General features: G+C 44.3%; 2 protein-coding genes across 3 annotated transcripts; both read right to left on the reverse strand.

The window, feature by feature from the left end:
* Window positions 1-848: 848 nt before the first annotated feature.
* On the reverse strand, window positions 849-3448 carry tlx3a (T cell leukemia homeobox 3a). The gene is made up of 3 exons (XM_071917339.2): window positions 3022-3448; window positions 1691-1928; window positions 849-1032 (listed from the first exon to the last, which is right to left on the reverse strand). Exons 1-3 carry the CDS (start codon window positions 3446-3448, stop codon window positions 849-851), a joined length of 849 nt encoding a protein of 282 aa, XP_071773440.1.
* A 10522-nt stretch (window positions 3449-13970) lies between these two features.
* hrh2a (histamine receptor H2a) lies at window positions 13971-17738 on the reverse strand. 2 transcript variants are annotated; one of them, XR_013507263.1, is made up of 4 exons: window positions 16698-17738; window positions 16372-16534; window positions 15783-15976; window positions 15068-15206 (listed from the first exon to the last, which is right to left on the reverse strand). XR_013507263.1 is itself a non-coding variant. In XM_071917302.2 (3 exons), the coding sequence occupies exons 1-3, from the start codon at window positions 17692-17694 to the stop codon at window positions 15077-15079; spliced, it is 1290 nt and encodes a 429-aa protein (XP_071773403.2). In that variant the 5' UTR covers window positions 17695-17738; the 3' UTR covers window positions 13971-15076. The 2 variants fall into 2 exon arrangements, 1 of the variants encoding a protein (XP_071773403.2); XM_071917302.2 differs by lacking the exon at window positions 15783-15976 and having other exon boundaries at window positions 13971-15206.
* Window positions 17739-19746: the final 2008 nt, after the last annotated feature.

Genomic DNA, 19746 nt, shown 5'->3' on the forward strand with positions numbered 1-19746 from the left:
TGGTGCGTTGTAGTTGGAGTGGGCAGGGAATATATAGATAAGGCCCAAAGGAGGCTTAAGCTCCAGACCCGTAGCTACAAAACGCCCCTTTAAATACTTTTTAATCTATGTGTTTTTCTGGAAAGATTCTTGATTTTGCACCATCTTCTGATAAAACAGGGCAGGGGATTCATTAAAAACGAGGCACCCATTTTAACAAGGGCACTCTGTCTTATAGGTGCTGCAATAGGCCTCCCTTTTATTGGTTTTGGTCTTCTTTAACTAAAAAATAACATGTGCAGGGGCCTCAGTGTAACACACAGTCTATCTGTAACAGAATTAGAAGATGGCCGCATTGATAGAAAACACCTTCACAAAACACTCAATCATGTATCGTATAAGTGTCTCGCCAGTGGAGAATGACCTGCCTTCTTCACACCCTTTATTTGATCCCCCTCTCCCTGGTCCCCACTCACTCTAATAGACAGAATAGGTACAAGCAGAAGATAAGAAGACGACAAGAGATTTTCACAAGACCAGCTGAGTGAAACAGCCTCCGTCTCCGGATCTGAAAAGTCTTGCAGTTCCCACGTATAGCGTGGCAGGATATTTAGTCCCAGCTGGATACACCAAGTTCTGTTTCTGCTTCAAAACAGGCATCACTCACCATCATCTGCGAACCATCCTTCAGTTTGTTTCTGCTCAACCTGTTTTTTTTTTTTTCTCCATTGCATGGCACAAAATAAGTCCCAAGGATAATGTCCTCTATGTAATTCAATTTATTTATCCTCCCCGGGATAATAGATGATGCTCATTGATTATAGCGTGACACCGTGTGATGTGTAGGGCCTGTTTATAGAGTCTGGTCCCTATTCCCTCTCCTCGGCCCAGGGTTGGAGGTTCTGCAGGGCGTACAGGGAGGAGTTGTGGGCGCACAGCGGATCCGAGGCCGCTGATTCGCTGAGGGACTTCTGGAGGGCGGAGTGCTGCAGCTGCAGGATGAGCCGATTGGCCTGCTGGCGCTCCGCCTCCCTCTCCTCGGCTGTCTGTCTCCTGAAGCAAGAGAGGGGAGAATTAAAAAAATATGTGTGAGGTTATGTGAGATGAAAAGGACAGGGATGGAGTGTAGAAGTATGAAAAGTATACATGAAACTGAGAAAGTGGGGATATGTGTTTAGATTAGAAATAAACGAGGAGAGATGGCGAGGAACAAAGAGAGCGATGCAAGGGAAGGCATGCAATAAAAGAAATGATGCCCTTGTAATAGTACTTGGTGATATATTTGGGAGATTGCTCATGAATTTACTTGATAAGCGGCAAAATATGGAGTGAAGTTTAAAAGCTGTCGAGGTGAAAATCAATACGAAATGCGCCCCGGCAATTTCAACTTTGCAGTTGTTATTTCTGTGTTTGGCCTCAGCGAGATTTTCTTTGCCAATTCAAATTCTATTTAAACTTGATTTTTTCTTTATTCTTCACTCATTTTTGTTGTCATGTCTACGGGGTCAATTTACAGGAAATTACGCGTGAGGTCATCTGCAAAAGGGAAGTATGATTTCGGACCAGGACAAGAAAAAGTGATGTGACACTTTTCTGTGGATGAAAGCTAGATGTAATCTGGGTTCCCTATAGTTCTATAATGGTAAGATGCATTAGACGCGTGTATAGAAAACTTTGATGGAAATGGGAAGTTTCATAAGATCAGACCAACCTCCATTTGGTCCTGCGGTTCTGGAACCAGGTTTTGACCTGTGCGTCTGTCATCTTCAGGCTCTTGGCCAGCGCTGCCCGCTCGGCGCTGGCCAGGTATTTCTGCCGGTGGAAACGCTTCTCCAGCTCGCAGATCTGGACTCTGGAGAAGGACGTGCGGGGCTTTTTCCGTTTGGGAGGCGTCCGGTTCTGGTACGGGTGGCCTATCCGCCGCGTGACGGCGAACGGCACCAGGGCCGCTGCAGGGAAGAGAGAGGGAGAAGCCGGTGAGTGGGGTGATGATATTCCTACAGCACAAAACAGACTAATTCACTATCCACTCTCTATGGAAATGCAAGGCCATAAATCACTGATATTTGCCCTCTTTGTCAACAATTGCCTATTTAGACTGTGTTGGCCATTTGTGAGCTACGCGAATGGTTGTAAATTATTGTGAGAGAAGAGCAGTAAACCTCAATTATTTGAAACAATAAAATTACAGAAGAATAAATAAATATTTTCAGCTCAAAGTTGTTAGGGCCTTAGGATCATAACGATGTTTTCGGTTCTCTGCTCTGCTAATTACAGAGAGGACAGTAGGCCTATTGGCCCATTTATCTTTTCTTTTTTCATATAATGCTTGTTTCAGTCTTCATTAAATTTCCGTAATAAAACTACAGGCCTTACATTATGATAAAATGTTTTACACCAACTTTATTCCGCAGAATTTACGTATAATCTTACTCTACCTTATTATCAAATAAGGAACACTTTATACCCTACTACTTTCCTCTAGCCTATAGTTTCTGCACTGTATTATTATATATAATTTATTCAATTCCATTTTGTCATTCATTGATGAAAATGTAATTCAATTTAAATTGCACCAATAAATTATTATCATTATCACCATGCTGTTGTTGTTTTGCCTATTTAAAAATACAGATTATTGTGATGAGATGTCTGAATATAATCTTACAGTTACTTTGCTTGTCAGCAACATGTAACAATTTAAATATCCAACTACTAAAGCTGAGTGAAGTCAGTTGGACAGACACGAGGTAGGCTATATGATAATAAGCTGTAAACCTATTATCTAACTTACTGCTAAAACACACTGGACCTTAATTATCAAGTAATATAGCCTGCAAATATTTTATTTACAGAAAGCCCTTTTAATAAATGCAGTTAATTTCAGTTGGCAGTATATAACATTTACAAATATATGGCACACATATTTATTTATTTATTTTTTTTCATTTTTGCTTTTGGTCCAGTAGCATTTACTAATGTTTTACACATAAAGAAATATTAATGGGAGAAAAACCCCATTAGATCTAACAGCTGTCCTACCTGATATTCTGTCCTTGGCGAACCTGTTCCCTATCCAGGGGAAGCACAAGCCTCCAAAGCCGGGAACGGCGCTCTGGACCGGGGCTGGGGGCCCCGGGGCGGTCACGGGTCTGTGGGCCGGGACTCGGATCACTCCCCGGCTGCCCAGACTCCTGCTCTCTCCGTACGAACCCGAAGCCTCTACCGGAGGCACTATACCGGAGAGGGAGATAGACAGCGCGGTGTAAGAGGGCGCGCTGGCCCCGGTCGGGCTTCCTAAACTGTAGTAACCGTCCCCGTTGCTTAAATCCGATCCACTTTGCCTTCCAGCGGTCCGCCCGTTTTCTGGCTCCGTACCGGCTCCCAGGATCTGGTCGATGCCGAAGCTGATGGGCTCGTGGTGGGCCGGTTTGGGAGGAGGGCTCGGCGCGCTGGGTGCTTGCTCCATCCCCGCCGCTCTGTCGCACAAAAAAACCAAGGGACGAAGAAAGAGAGAGAGAGAGAGAGAGAGAGAGAGAGAGAGAGAGAGAGAGAGAGAGAGAGAGAGAGAGGGATAGAGGGAGATGTTTTCTGAGGATTCGCGGCAGGGTCAAACTGTTCCAAAAGTCAACGCCACTAGTGTCTCCATCGTTATCCAGTCGTCTGTCCAGAATCCAGCGCGTCCTTTGATGTGTTAGAAAGGCCTCATTCAGAAGACTGGCTCCTCTCTACAGGCTGTGGTGAAAGTTTGATGTGCGTTTGGAGAGATGTGACGCTCTGTCCTCCTCTCAGCGCGTCAAAACGCTCCGTCTGGCAGCTCCGTCCTCCTCTATCTCTCTCCACCTTTCATTGGCTGGCACCGGAATGACTGATTGAATGTTAATGGGGGTAGGCCCACGTTTTGGCACAATGACCAAGATTTCCCATAACCACGGGCGTCAGTTGGGTATGGCACCTTCCATACCTTAGTCTAAGTGAGTCCATATTTGATCTTGTCGTTTTTTTCTATCATTATAATGAAGAGCAAGGAGCAAGCGACAACTTGATCGAAATATATGCCATAGCCATATCTAAAAAAAAATCACATTAGGGCAGAATTCAGGACCAATGTTCCTTCTGAGCTGTGTGCGTTTGGTGACGAACGTCTAATAATTTATCACATTGACCAAATAATATCTTGTCAGTCATCAGTCAGTGTTCCGCTCGTCCCCAGAAATGTGGTCTGTATGAGCAGGATTGGAAGTTTTGGTGTCAAATATTAGATGCAGGGACTTTGTCATACCTTATGGTTTAGTGAATTGACGCCGCTGCCCATAACCATTTTTCAGGTTATATGGAAATTGCGCATCATTTGTCCTGCTGTCTGTGTCACCTGGTTGGACAGTTTGTATTCATTTGACACGACTGGAACGTAGGCCTACGGGAGTAATAAGTCTTTACTTAAAATAGTTTGCAGCTATTAGGAAAATGTTTTACCTATTGCCATTGACTATTTATCATATGTATTTTTAAGAAGTAACCAAAAGGAAGAAATATTTCACAATTTCTAATTTAAATGTATAAAACGCGTGACGCTTTATAACCAAATGCGGATCAATCACATTCATATTTCTTTTATATTCGCCCGCAAAGGGACATTTAATGTTGATCTATCAATTGATGTTGGTTTGATGTTGGTCTATCAAATGGAAGAAAAAAAAAATATCAATGAAAGCACATTTTACAGCTACATTTATCAACCAGTCTGACATTTATTTGAGGTTTTGGAGGAAGAATAACAATAAGGCCAGGGCAATAATTCTATACCTGCTAACTGCTGCGTAATTACGCACATCTAATTCACGACATTAAACACTCCACGTCTGTTTTAAAATAAAAGGAAAACCTTATTGATCACTGTCAGTGAATCACCAGCACCTATGGAGCTTGGTGAAGCATTACACGCGCTTATTTGTTCCTGGTTGCCAGTGCCACATTAAATGAGCTGACAAGGGAAGGCCATGGGCTACCTCAGATAAAGTGTCCGGACTCTGGAAGCTGCTAACCGGTCAGATTCAATGTAGCTGGCGCCCAAAGTGAGCAGATAATCGCATTTCCACTAACTTGTCTTAGGGCCAGACAAATGCTCAACGGGCCTGGATGCGGCAGGTGGCTTTTTAGGCTATCACATTACTATACTATAACAAACTAATTGCCAGCTTATTCATTTACTGACAAAGGGATTGCTCATTTTTTTAGCCTGTGCAACATATTCATTTACGCATCGGTTTTCTGTAGGCTATGTTTTACTGTCTAAACTATGTAACTAATTACATTTTAGTATATGAGTCATGCTATAGTTTTGGCAAAAATTGATGTAGACCATTGCCAACCCTTTAGTAGCCTAAGTCTTTTATGTATAACCACAGTGCATTTACCCAAGAAACTGTGAATTGAATTGATCCAGTAAGCTATGTTAAGCTGCATAAAAAATGTCATAACGGACTAAAATGACACTGGGTCAATTTTAATTCGTGAGGTTAGACGCTACAAAATCGAAACGGAAACGCCAAAAAATATATATATTAAAAAAAAAAAAAAAAAAGATCCGCATTTCGCCTCTCACAATATAGTCTTATGAAGCAATATGAGATGGGACAAGGCCTGAGGTGTTTGTTTGGCAATATGGACAGACTCTGACTGTTGGCTGCTTCACCCCGCCATATGTGAGCACACCGGTGGCTTTTGATGGGGGAGAATTGGTCTGTTATAGCTGTCATCTTTGTAGACATTTTTATGTTTCTCTCACTGACAATCGCACTGAAATAATCCACAAACAGCAATTATGATAGAGCTTGTTGAACATATAAAACAGTTTTATTTATTCAAGAAACTCATTTAATCACTCTCTACCATTTTGGATAGCATATAGGAGCACGTTTCGCATAGGATGACTCATGACTCGGCCACGAATTAATAATTGCTTTATAAGATTTGATAATAATTCCATCTGTCCTGACTCCCCTATGGAGTGAAGGCAGTCCCTCAAGCCTGTAGAGAGCAGACGGGGTCCCACTGGTTGCAGATGTTGGGTGTTAGTAATCCGGTGTAATCCAATGATTATGAGTGATTATGACACATTAACCCTGACCTACCGAGACACCACCGTCACACCGGTTATCCAAAACGCACCAGGAAAAGCCCCAGCCCGCCGCCCCTTATGAATTTATTGATGGTCTAAATGCTGAGGACAGTGTCGGACCTTTTCATTGTTTCATGATTACAGCAGAAAAAAAGATAAAGGAATTACTACCAAGAGTCCACTAAAAAAAAAAAAAACACAGACAGGCCACTTGAAAATCAGCCTTAAGCTTATTTCGTTTAGGCGTAGGCCAAATTATTTTGATATTGGCACATTATGGGCTGTTCTGCAAAGCCTACAGCCCGCACGAACAATTAAGATGCACATCAATCCTCGTTTTTTTTCCAAAGGCAATATAAAAGCTGACACTCCGATTCCAAAAGTCCAAAAAGAAACGACAACAAAAGAGTGAAAGAGTGCGATTTGTTTGAGAAATTACCACTTGATCTGCATAATCGGGGGTCTGGGCTGCAGCTCGGTACCCGGGGGCTGCGTTTTTATTGCGCGTCTCTCCGCCGTTATCAATTTCAGCAGCGCGCCTGACTTTTTAAAAGGGGGACGAGGCCGCGGCTGCTTCTGAATAATGAATGACACGCTTTTATATTGTCGCTAAAGTGCCCGTGATGTTACAATATGAAAAGGCAGCGGTAAGTAATAGTGCATTTAAAGGGGATGTAGTGTATTATTATGATGTAAAAGAGAGGGAGAGAGGGGGTAGAGAGAGGGAGATGAGTGGAGAGCAGCACCCAGAGAGAGAGGGATTGTTTTATTACAATAAGAGCGACGTGAGAGGAGATGAGTTTGCCTCGCAGCGAAATGGGGACCAGTTAATGAAACTTTACCGCAGCTAACGATTTCCCCACCCTCGCTCTAAAAACCGCCCTTATGAAATATTTAAACTATTTAATATAGGTAGTATTAAGCTGAAAGACATTGGCACCGGCCATCTGACAACATTTACAAGGCTGTAGATTTTTTTAAAAGTTGGATAAATAAAGCTTTATGGGCCGCTTTCTTCAAACTCGCACGCGACCACAGCCCCGCACTAAATCACACTCACGGTGACTGGAATACATTGAAAATGTTTTTTTTTTTATTGTTCAGAGACTTGATTTAATTTTCACTTTTCTCTCAATCGCGCCATGTGTCTTTCACGCAGACAAAGTGTTTAGCCTCATCCTATCAATATAAGCCTCTCTTGTCTATAATGGGAGGGATAGCCTTGCGTGGCCCCGGTGTGGGAGTATAGTGTTTCATATTGACATGCTCAGTGGGACTGTTGGATGAGACGAGAGGAATGGGATCTCCCATCAGGGACCCGGTCAGGACCATCATCCCCTGTCTGTGACTGGACCACTGCTCTGTTCACTGCACACTGGATTTATCTGCCAGAGAGTCAAGAAGTCAACCCTGTGAAATGTCACTGTAAATGTCAAATATATAGGCTGAGTGGATACAACAGGTTTCGAATCAGCAAATATGAAGGGGTTCATTACAAAAGGTTTTATATCTTTTGGGAAAAATCATTCATATTTCCCTAAATTTACCCACTGGAACAGAAAATTGTGTATTACATAGCAGCTAATTTTAAAAGTGTTAGTGTTGTGAGTACAAAATTATGATTGTCATAGAAGTAAAGTATAGTGGCTTTACTTCTATCATAATTTCTGTAAGTATTACTTTTTTCTAATGGTGGATTATTGAAATGAAACTCCTCATATGGAAGCAAACAGCAAACAGCAGACTGCCTTCCAGTATGAGCTTCTTATGCAAATCCTGTAGCTTTCCAAAGGGGAAAGGAGGATAGAAGATGTGCACAAGCTTTCTTTTTTTTTTTTTCAAGTATCAGGATGCACATTTAACCACATAAAGATGCCCTGATATGGTAGATATTTGTTGCAATGAACATGGCATTCTTGTTGCAGTTGAGGAACAATAGGGTTTGACTCTGTTTGTGTGTGCGTGTGTGTATGTGTGTGTGTGTGTGTGTGTGTGCGTGAGAGAGAGAGAGAGAGAGAGAGAGAGAGAGAGAGAGAGAGAGAGAGAGGGTAGACCATGTTAGCCTGTCTGATGGTTGAATGCACGGCTGCCTCTTCACGCTGGTTAAAGTCAGAGGGAGGGAGGGAGGGAGGGATGGAGGGAGAGAGAGAGATGGAGAGGAAGAGAGTGAGAAAGGGAAGTAGCAACCACACAGACATGAATTATAGGGATGGACGGAGAGCGGAGAGCAAAAAAAAAAACGGATGGATGGCTAAGATTGAGATGTGAGAGAAAGAGTTAGAGCATTAATGGGGATCATTTGGGGCTGATGATAATTGAACACATGGCTTGAGTTTGTATAAGGACATGCGCATAGCATTGTTTCGTCTTTGTGTGTGTGTGTGTGTGTGTGTGTGTGTGTGTGTGTGTGTGTGTGTGTGGGTGGGTGTACCTGTGGGAGTTAACCTCTGTCTTATCTATTCTGAGTGCTAAGTAAAAGTTTCACTGCTCTTGTTGTGGAGAGATGTTTTTAGTCTCTGCTCTTTCTCAATAGCTTTTAGAGGGATCTGCCACAGACAAAATGACTAATGTAATTAATAAGTGAGTGTGTTTGCTATAGTCTTAATGAGTCACAACTGATTTGTGTGTGTGTGAGCGTGCGGGTGCGCGTTTGTGTTTAAGAGCAGCTGAGTGCTCCTGAACGCCCCTGGTCGTGGCGCTAATGTGTTAATTCATTACTGCTTGTAGTCAGTAGCATTGTGTCAGAGCTGCGTTTCCCGTCTCTCCCTCCGCCTGGTGCTCCCTCTCTCCGCCTCATAAAAGCCGATTATCCTGCATGTCGCCGCCGTTCCACCCATTCTCTCCTGCCTCTTGACCTCCTCACCCCTCCTGTTGCCTGCCCGCGGGGCGCTCAGGCAGGGGAGGAGGGGAGGGAGGGGAGGGGAGAGAAGGGGGGGGGGGGGGAGGGGGACATAGGACCAGCTGCCACCAGCCATAGTGCTCCGGTGGCTGGCAGAGGGAGCTACTCCAGCCCCCTGCTTCGCTGGGCCTTCTGGCCCCTCAGGGTGGAGGGGGGGCACCAGCACCGTGCCACCAGCCCCACCTGTCCTGCCCCAGGCGCAGGAGTGTGACCGATTAGACACACACACACACACACACACACACACACTAACGCTCACCCATACACAGGCAAACATGCGTATCGCTACCAGGTGCTGTTGGGTGAAAAATCTCTAAAATGACAACTTCTCAAGAACTAAGACAGTCTTGTTTTTAGCTTGATGACAATTCATTTTTTATCCAATAGGGTTCCAATAGGGTTTCAAAGACAGCTGGAGAATTCTCTCAACCCACAGAGGAGCATGTAATCCTTCAACTGAAGTGAAAACGTGAAAATCACGTAAATTGGAGTTAGAAGGTTTTCCCATGACAACAGCGATATACACTCACATGCACTTTGGAGTACACACGCACATATATTCAGATACTGCTACACACACACATGTACAGATTTCCTCAACACACACACACACACACACACTGCGCCCCTCCTCGCACACACAAATACACAGAGGCACTTTGCTGCGAGGCGTGAATGAGCGAGAGCTAAGTGAGGCCACTCCAGCGCTCTGTTCGCTATATTGATTTCCCATTATCAGACCAGAGTCCCCGTGGAGTCATTAGTGCCGGGATCAAACAGACAGACAGAGAAGGAGACTAATACCAGTCACTTACACCAGCACTGGGAGATCACCTTACCTCCCCGAGGGCAGGAAGGCCAGAGAGGAGCAGAGGAGGAGAGGAAACGAGGAGAGAGAGAGGGGGTGTGTGTGTGTGTGTGTGTGGATGGACGAGGGCAACGGGCTAACAGATGGAGATGGCTATGTGGAGAGAGAGAGAGAGAGGAAGAGGAAGGAGGTGGGGTTTCAGAGTGGAACGTTCATGGGCAAATGGTAGACACTCTTTGATCACTTTATTTGGCCGTTCTGTTTTGTCTGTTGTGGCGGAAATGTCTCGTCTCGCTTTCTCTCTCTCTCTCTCTTTCTCCCGTTTTCCTTTCCGGTCGAGCAGCCGATCGCCATCTCAAAAACTTGGTTGGATTTTTATTATTATTGAGTTGAAGTTATAATGTTTTCATTGATGGGTAACTTACTGTTTTTTTTTTTTTTGTCCAATCTTGTAAAATGTAGCCAACATAATCCTTCACTCCTCCAATAATCCAATGGTAAAGATGCAATGATGAATGGTTTTCATGTAGCTAGAAGTTGTCGCTATACATGACAGAGAGAGAGAGAGAGAGAGAGAGAGAGAGAGAGAGAGATATGAAATGTGAGATATTCATTTTGGCCCTTCATAATTTCTCTGGATGTATTTATTCTCTATGGATTCTGGGGGAACAATGAATTCTTAGTATGAATCAACATCATCCATCTTATTCACTTCTACCTGCCAGCCAGCCCTAGAAGTGGTGGTCAGGCTTTACTCCACACACACACACACACACACACAGACGCACACACACGCGCACACACACACACACACACACACACACACGGCTCAGATGGGGGTGACCCTGGCCTGACCCCCCTGCTGACCCCCAATCTGTTCCCCAACCTCACACCACGAGAGACCGGGGCACACCGGGAGAGGGACACACACGCCCGCACACACACACACACACACACACATGCACACGCACGCATACACACATATGCGTGTGCATATTGGCATATTTTGCAATGTGTGTAAAGGGCTGATGGATATCTCCTCAGACAGTACCATGTGTGTGGGCAGTGTGCGTGTGGACAGCATGTGTGTGTGTGTGTGTGTATGTGTGTGTGTGTGTGTGTGTGTGTGGTGCCGTACCCTCTGCCCCCTCCCACTGGTGTTAATTGATTCTTGGTGCGCTTTGCTGATTGGTGTGAGGACCCCTAGGGGCGGGCCCAGTCTCCACAGATGCCCCCTCCCCATTCCTGTAGCACCTCCACACACACACACACACACACACACACACACACACACTCAAAAACACACACACATGCACACAATGTATATCTATGTATGTCCATACACTGTTCACTGTTCATAGCACATGTGGTGACTGTGTGTGCATTTGCGAGCGAGCACACACACACACACACACACACACACACACACACACACACGTCTTTCAGGGGGTTTTCACACCCCAGTAAAGAGGAAGCTGGCTAGCTGACATGAGCAGATTGTGCATCATACGAGACGATACACATAGAAAAAAACACTGTCTTTTAGGTAATTCACGAACAATATTAGGTGGGCGTAGAGGTGTGTGTGTGTGTGTGTGTGTGTGTGTATGTGTGTGTGAGAGAGAGAGAGTGAGTGAGAGAGAGATGAATCTCCGGTTATTAATTTCCAGCCGCGGCCCCTGGGTGAGATGTTAATATAGGGCTGATTGTGACTAATTTCTTATTAATTGCCATCAGCGATTACACAGTGGCCAGTAATGTGGCTAATTTGTTGAAATGAATTTGGTTTTCTGAGGCTTTTTAATTGCTGCAGGTGGGCAGCGTCCTCTGCTCATCAGTCAGCACACAGTCGCTTTGGTTTTTCAGCAGGAAACTTTAAAAGTTGTGCTGTGTGTGTGTGTGTGTATGTGTGTATAAGTGTGTGTCTGTGTGTGTGTGCCAGTGTGTTTGCCTATCTGTCTGCAGACATGCACACAAACAAATCTCTGCAGCTTTATTGTAAATGGCTGTGTGTTCGCTGTACGTTGATGTCGGCAGCTCTTATTCATCATGTGTATGTGTTCCCATCTCCATATATCTCCGCTCATACATGATCATTACAATGGGGACGGAGGGACATTTAAGTTGTTGCCTTTGTTTGCTGAATGTTTATAGCTTCCGTTAGCACAGTCAAAACGACCACTGTGGAACCAGCAGATACAAAATCCAAATCCCCCTATAAAAGAGGAGATGCCCTCTGGGCAGCCATAGCTCATAGTTGGCCTGATTTAGTGGCAGCCAGGAATCTGGGCTTGAATAAAGACAGAGAGAGAGAGGGAGAGTGGGAGAGAGAGAGAGGGAAAGATAGCTCCCTGTGTGATAAATAGCCCCGGCTCTCTCTATTGCATTAGCCGTCCGGGCCGATAGATTGCGGGCCCAATAGACCCAGACGTATGCGATTGGTTTCTCATATAAAAGTTGCATATTAAATTCCTTCACAGGACTGTGCCCCCCAAGCATGAAGGAGGGAAGGAAGAAATGGGAGTTAAAAAGCAGAAAGTGGGGAAAGGAATGGAGAGCAAGAAAAAGGCTTTTTATGAGAGGCTAAACGAAGGCAGAGAGCGAGGGAAGCCCAAGAAGAAAGGGGAAAGATAATGGCAAGAGAAAAGTAGCTTGATGGTAGAAAAGACAAATGGTGATGTCATGTATTTAATAAGCCCGTGGATATTGGGCGATGAGTGCGACTGTACGTCCATTTAATCAGTATTGCTTCCCAATGAAGATTTCTCTCTTCTTTTGTGCTCGCTCCCCCCTTCCTCTGTTCTCAGCCGCTCTCCACATGCTAACGACCTCTCTAATTGTTTCCAAGCTCATTAAGATGCTGATGTTTTAATAGTAATTAATCCGTCATTTGCCTACATGCAAACACGGGCCACTGAGGTTTGTTCATCTCTGTTTCAATACACTGATAATGCAGTAGCCTAGTCAAAGGAGACAATATCCTGCTAATTTAGCTCATCACCGTTAATTGGTTGTTAAGTGCCTTTAATTACCAAGCAGGCTCTGGGATTTGGGTCGGCAGAGAGAGAGGGATCGGCATGATTGTCCCTGCCTGTCTAATGGATATTGTGTGAACTTTGAAAACTGGAATAAATGACCAACGGTGAAAGAGACACAAATTGACCCGGTGCATCGCTCTATTTTCCGTTCACTCTTTTTCTCTCTCCTTATTTCCTTTCTTCACTCCTTCCTTTCCTCCATCCTCCTGTCCCTTCCTCCATCTCTGTCTCACTCTCTATCTCTTTCTCCAGATATTATTAACTCATTAAGTTTTTTTCATTATTTTTAATAAAAGATGAGTTATGGCTTTAGCCTCGGTGTGGCAGCATCCCCCCTCTCTCTCTCTCTCCCTCTCTCTCTCCCTCTCTCTCTTCCCCTTCAACCGTTTACTCCCTCCCCCCCTCCCCTCATCCCCCCATTTTATCCTTCCTTCTCGGCCATATTGTGTCTCCTCCTATCCGTTTGACCCTTGAACTGCAGTTTTTGACCTCTGTGTTGCTTGTTACAACCTTCTGTCCATCTTCTTTTCTTTCGCCACAGTCACCCGCATCTATCCATCATCTCTCTTTCTCATAGCGCTGAGCAGTCTTTAGATGGCATTCATAAGATTTATGATTCATGATTCTCTCTCTCTTCCTCTGTGTGTGTGTGTGTGTGTGTGTGTGTGTGTATGTGTGTATGTGTGTGTGCATGTGTCTGTGCAAGGAGAGAGAGAGAGACTTGTCGATGACAGAGTTGAATAATGACAATCTGTATGATTGATAGCTTATACAGAGCCAGTCGAGTGTGTGTGTATGTGTGTGTGTGTGACACAGAGAGAGAGAGTTTATGTGTTCTATTTTTCCCACATTAATCTGATGTTAAAGAAGCAATGATGAATGGTTTTCATGTAGGTTTAGCTGTCAATGGTCACTCCATGGGAGAGAGAGAGAGAGAGAGACAGAGAGAGAGAGAGAGAGAGAGAGAGAGAGAGAGAGAGAGAGAGAGAGAGAGAGAGAGAGAGTGTCCAGAATCAGTAGACTACCGACTACCAAGGGACAAATGATATTTGTGTAGCAATGGATAGACCACGGTGAAAAGAAATGAAACCATAATAACTGTCTTCCAGTTAGACAGGACACAATACAAGTTACACCAAGTGTCTGAGAAGTGTAAGGCTTATTGAGACAGTTCCTGAACACAATAGCCGCCCTAATACTGGGTTGTGAAAAGCCTAGATGGTATATTTCCTGCAAATCCATATAATTTTCTTTTAACAATGGAGCTGAATCGAAGCAATGGCTCTGCACGTTGTGATAAAGACGGACTGAGTGTTTTCATCTGGTTAAATGGATTGAATTCTGTGTCAAATTTCCTACATCGCTTGTGTCAGCTGCTATCTGACATGCAGATGCTATGCAGACTTCTGTATCATTCCTTGATTGCCACAGCTTGTAGTATGCAAAAGTTTTAAGGCAACAATTTGAGGGAATGTTTGCTAAGAACTATCATGAATTTTCAGTGTATACTTGTATTCCTTCGAGCCTACTATGTCTTCTGTATTGACATTGTCTCATATGCCAATCCTTATCTTTGCTGAAGTACAGTCCATCTTCATTGCCTCCGAAAATTGGTGCGACATCCTTGTATCCTGTAAGTTGGAGTGCTCTTTATTTGTACTGCTGTTTTTTTTTTTTCATTTTGCAGATACGGTACATGGCATTTGTCAGTCCTCACATAGTTGAGTTTATGATACAATACATACATACGCCACATTTATTCTGTTGCGCCACTGCATCAGCAACAGTAAAGGCAAAGTCTGGAGGCTGCTGCATTCTTTGAAGCAGACCCACAACGTCAGTTTGCGTGCTGCACAATCAAATGTCACATCATATCTCAACGTATTCCACATGAAGTCACACGCGTAATATTAATCCCTTTATCACTTAGTCCCTTTGCAGTTGTCTGTTCCTTTTGATTCAGTAAAACATCAATTTTCGATCTCCATTAAGCATCCATTTAACTTGTCCAGGTCTAAGTTGTAATTCTTCGTGCCTCCACTGGAGTGCACTCTTGAGTCAGGATAAAAAGAATAGTTCATGAGACTGGCTTGGAAGTCTCATTCAGTCCTCCGTTAGTTCGAAGTGCGTGGCAAGAGCAGTTCTTTCAGGGCCGCAGTCCTCGCCCTGCGTAATGGTTAGATGCAATGGAATGATTGTTGGACGACTAAACTTTGCGTGCCATAGGAGCATCATTTGCTCGCTCCTGGTTGGATAGAGGCCTGCTGTGTCTGTGCAGTTGGTTCTTGTTGATGAGGTGTGGAGTTGCTGAGGTCCTGTTCCTCCCATTTTTGCTTCGTTAAATTGTGGATGAAGTGAGTGCTAAGAGAAAGAGAGATACAGAGAAAGAGGATCAAAACTCTCTCTCTCCATCCATTCCATTCAATCACGTTAGATCTGCAATATGCTGGGAGGAAAGAAAGAAAGAAAGAAAGAAAGAGAACTGAAACGTGTAGATACGATGCATACGGCAATATGATGCAGCGCTTTTTGGTTTTGGGTGTTTTACAATTACTCAGCATTTCATTCACCTCACCCATCATGGTGTGGATTAGCTTCTGCTCTTGCTACAGAGATGAGTCTGTCAGCTATATCCACAATGAGATACAGTGTTAATCATGACGAAAACTACTAATATCTGGTAACAGGCAAACACATTTCTTGAGTGTGCAAAGAAATGAGGACAGGGTTGGAAAATTGGTGATGTATCTTCTCTGTGTTGAAAGCAAATTTCTAGGCCTAATTAGTATATTGCCATATGTCCTGATGCACCTTCGATGACACCGCTTGGATCTGTGTGTCACAACTCATTTGTTTTGGGCCAGAGATGGACTGTGGGGGCTATGGGGATGTCTAGTATGCCAGTATTGCCTTCAATATCCATGTTTATCTACTTACATGGTGTACTGCGGGGGCTTGTATTACTGCACCTTGGGAAAACAAAGGGGCTTCCACATAGAGGGGCTGGTGTACGTCTCTCTCCATCTTTGTGTCTGTCTGTCGCTCTTGTTACTGAGGCAGATGGATTCTGGTTCTGGGTTGCCACAACAGTGTACACAGCATCCACCTCACCAGCACAGGCTCAGCACGACCTGGTCACATAGAATAAGAGGAGAGAGGGGGGAGAGTGTGTGTGTGTGTGTGTGTGTGTGTGTATTTTGTGTTTTAGAGTGAGACAGAGAGAGATAGATTTGAGATCTGAGAGAGAATATGTGGTCCAATACGACTACTCAGAGAAGAGTGTGGTAGCACATCCAAGCATCTTAATGCACTGATGAAGGCTGTTCTCGCTGAAACAAGTTCGTGTTTCATGATGTGTGCCCCAGTATAAGTGTAATATGGGTATTGTATCATTTCTTCCCCAATTTTGGATGTGTTACCTCACTGGACCTCATGTTTTTTGGCTCAGCACTCCGCATACAAGAATTCTGTTGTTGAAGTGCACTTCTTTGCCTCACACAGAAATATGTGGTTCCTGAGAATTTACCTTTCATTGCCATTGACATCTGTGGTAGCGGTTCCATTTGCGAGCTGGATAGTGGCCATGCTGTTCATTTCCTGCAACATGAAGTCTTGCTCTTCCCGGCCTGCCCTGCAAGTGGCAGGGGTGTGGCCACACAGCAATGTCACCTCTGTAAGCTGGTGTCCGGCTGAGATGGAGACAAGGAAAGGGAGAATAAAAATGGGGGAAATATGTAATCTTAAAACAAGAACATATTTCGTGTGTTTATATTGGTTTCTTCTTAGATGAAGGTGATTCTTGGACTAAAGAGCATCAAACTGTGAAGATCCCACACCCTCCTCCAACTTTACCTGGCGTTACTATGGGAGATGGCTGTCGGCTCCTACAGCCACTGTAACCAGGGCACAGCAGGCGGGCGTAGGCTGACCTGAAGTCCCTGTTGAGGGCTGCATAGAGAACAGGGTTGAGGGCTGAGTTGGCATAACCCAGCCACAACACAACAAAATATGCTGGTCCAGGGTCTGACTCCAACTTCAGTCCCATCACTGTGAACAGGATGAAATAGGGCAGCCAGCACACCACAAACGCCCCTATCACCGCTGCCAGTGTCACTGTGGCTTTGTGCTCCCTCAGAGCCACCGCTGTGACAGTGGGAACTACAGTGGTGCTGGTGGGAGGGTTGTTTCTGCAGTTGTAGCTGGTGGTGGTGCAGGCGGGCCGGGCAGTGATTATGCGCTTGGCCTGAGCCCGTGCGATGCGGAGGATGTGGAGGTAAGTCCAGCACATGGCCACCAGAGGTAGGAAGAAGGTGAGAAGAGAATCGGTCACTACGTAGGACCTGTTAAGCTCGAAACGACACACCCTGTCTGGATCCCCAGGCCCATGGTTCTGCACTGACCCATCTGCGGTGTTCCATCCCATTTGGATGGGCAAGAAGGACAACGCTAGAGACACCGTCCATACACACACCATCACCACAGCAACTCGCCACGGCAACACCAGAGAGGCATATCTCAGGGGCATGGTCACGGCCAGGTAGCGGTCCACGCTGATGGCCAGCAGGGTGAGGATGGACGCGGTGCACAGCATGACGTCCATGCAGATGTAGAGGTTGCAGAAGGTCGGGCCGAGTGGCCAATCGTCGGAGAGCAGGTTGAGGGCGGAGAAAGGCAGGACCAAGATGCCGAGCAGCAGGTCTGTGACGGCCAGCGACACGATGAAGCAGTTGGTGAGGCAGCGGAGGCGTCGTGAGGCGCAGACAGCCAGGCACACCAACACATTACCGCCGATGGTCAGGAGGATGAGGAGGGACACGGAGACGGCCAGCACCACCTCTGACGACATCATCACTGGAGCTTCACTGAGGGCAACGTTACATTTCACCCTAGCCAAAGCAGTCACAGCTTTTGCAAAGAAGAAACCCTAAATCTCACAACCCAAAGAGGAAACCCTAAATCTCACAACCCAAAGAGGAAACCCTAAATCTCACAACCCAAAGAGGAAACTCTAAATTTCACAAATCATAATTAAGTTATTAAATATAGTCACTTTGGGAAGTTCTGGTGGCTCATTTGGCTAAGGTGCATATCATGTAACCACAATGTCTTGGTTCAAATCCGACCTGGGACCTTTGTCACATGTCATCCCCGTCTCTCTCTCCCACAATCCTTTCTGCCTCTGTCTATTGTTGGAATAAAGGCAGAAATGCCCAAAAATATATATATTTATTTAAAAAAAAAAAAAAGATAAAAATACTTTCCTACCAAGTATACTTGACTGCAGTCTTTGCTGTTGCTAACCTGAACCCTGCCTAGCTCTCAGCTATCCTGTGACTTGACCACATGCAGAATTCCCATACACACTCATGACCAATTTTGCAGAGGGGGTCTTGTGAGAGGTTGGTTGAACATTCATGTCTGTTGACAAATGCTGCTACAGGGAATTGTTCATGTCGCATATCAGCGCTATGCGTGGCTGCTGAAGTGTCTGTGATGGTTGCTGGACAGCTCTCTCTCTGTGTGGCTGATTCATAGTGGTCCATTACATCATTCTGGCTTCAACACCATCTTCTATGGCTGCAGTGACACCTAGTGGACAGAGAGGAGCAACACACACAGTTACAGATGCTATTATTGCAAACACACACACAGTTACAGATGCTATTATTGCAGTGCTTACACAGGCAACTACAGTTATTTCACCATGATTATACCTGTATGATTTAATTGATTATTGATTGACTGGTGGATTACAATTCCTTTGCTATAGATTAGGTTATATCTGGCTGACTTTATTTAAAGCTATTCAACTACAATAAAATTTGAACATTAACTATGGATGCCTTCCCATTACTCTTGTTGGACATAATATAGATTTAAATTTGGCACAGATTTTTTTTAAATCATGAACTGTTTCCAAGGGCAGCTAAAAAGTCTTTATTGGACTGCAAATGGCCCCTGGGCCTGATTTTTGATATGTGTACCATACTAAAACACTATATACCATGCAATACACTAATAGGCTGATAGAAAACATTCCTGTATAAATGCTTTAGTTAGAACTAAAGAGGAGTCAGAAATTGGAGGAGAAAATTAAATAAAGTAAACCAAAATGAAAATAATCATGACATAAAGGTTTAAGTATTAACTTGGCACAAGGCATCTTTATTCCCTGCTTGCATGATTTGTGATGGCAAAAAAATTCCATGCAGTCCTTGGTTTTTCTTTTTGAACTAAACTCGTGCCTTGCTTGCATGATTTGTGATGGTAAAGAATTCAGTGCAATCATGGGGCCAAACTTGTTTTAGCTGTCGCACTCATGACATTGGATTTTGTATTAGGATGTGTGAAACTAGCTATGGTTTCTTTTCTAATGCAGGTGTTTTTCAGACGTATATGTAGGTTTGTAACTTGTATACAGCAATTTCAGGACACACATTTTTGATGAAAAGAAAGAGTAAAGCTCCCTTCCACTTTCAGAACGCTGCCATTTTGGACTCTATGAAGATGAGCCATAATAGTCAGCTAATGGGAATTCCAATAAAACTATAATAAAACTCTAAACCAAGGCAGATGAGCATGCATGCTGTGGGTTCATTATTTGTTCAGCAAAGGACAAGATGTGCAACTGTGGAGAGCCAGCTGCAGCAGTGACCATGTGACCATGTGGCTTGGCAGCAGTCTACTGTAGCTCTTGTAGACAATGCTAAGACTTACTGTGGACTTCTTGTTTAATTGGAATATTGTTAAATACGCTCAACATTTTAATGACATCAATGTGGAAAAACTTTATAAGAAATCCTGTTAGATTCTTCTGTGTATCAAATGGAAATCATGAGTCAGGTATCACAAGGTTGGGTTTAAATGATGAAATCTGCTTTGTCAAATGTGATTGGAGCAC

This window comes from Centroberyx gerrardi, chromosome 16, assembly GCF_048128805.1.
Source record: "Centroberyx gerrardi isolate f3 chromosome 16, fCenGer3.hap1.cur.20231027, whole genome shotgun sequence".
Lineage (NCBI taxonomy): Eukaryota > Metazoa > Chordata > Actinopteri > Beryciformes > Berycidae > Centroberyx > Centroberyx gerrardi.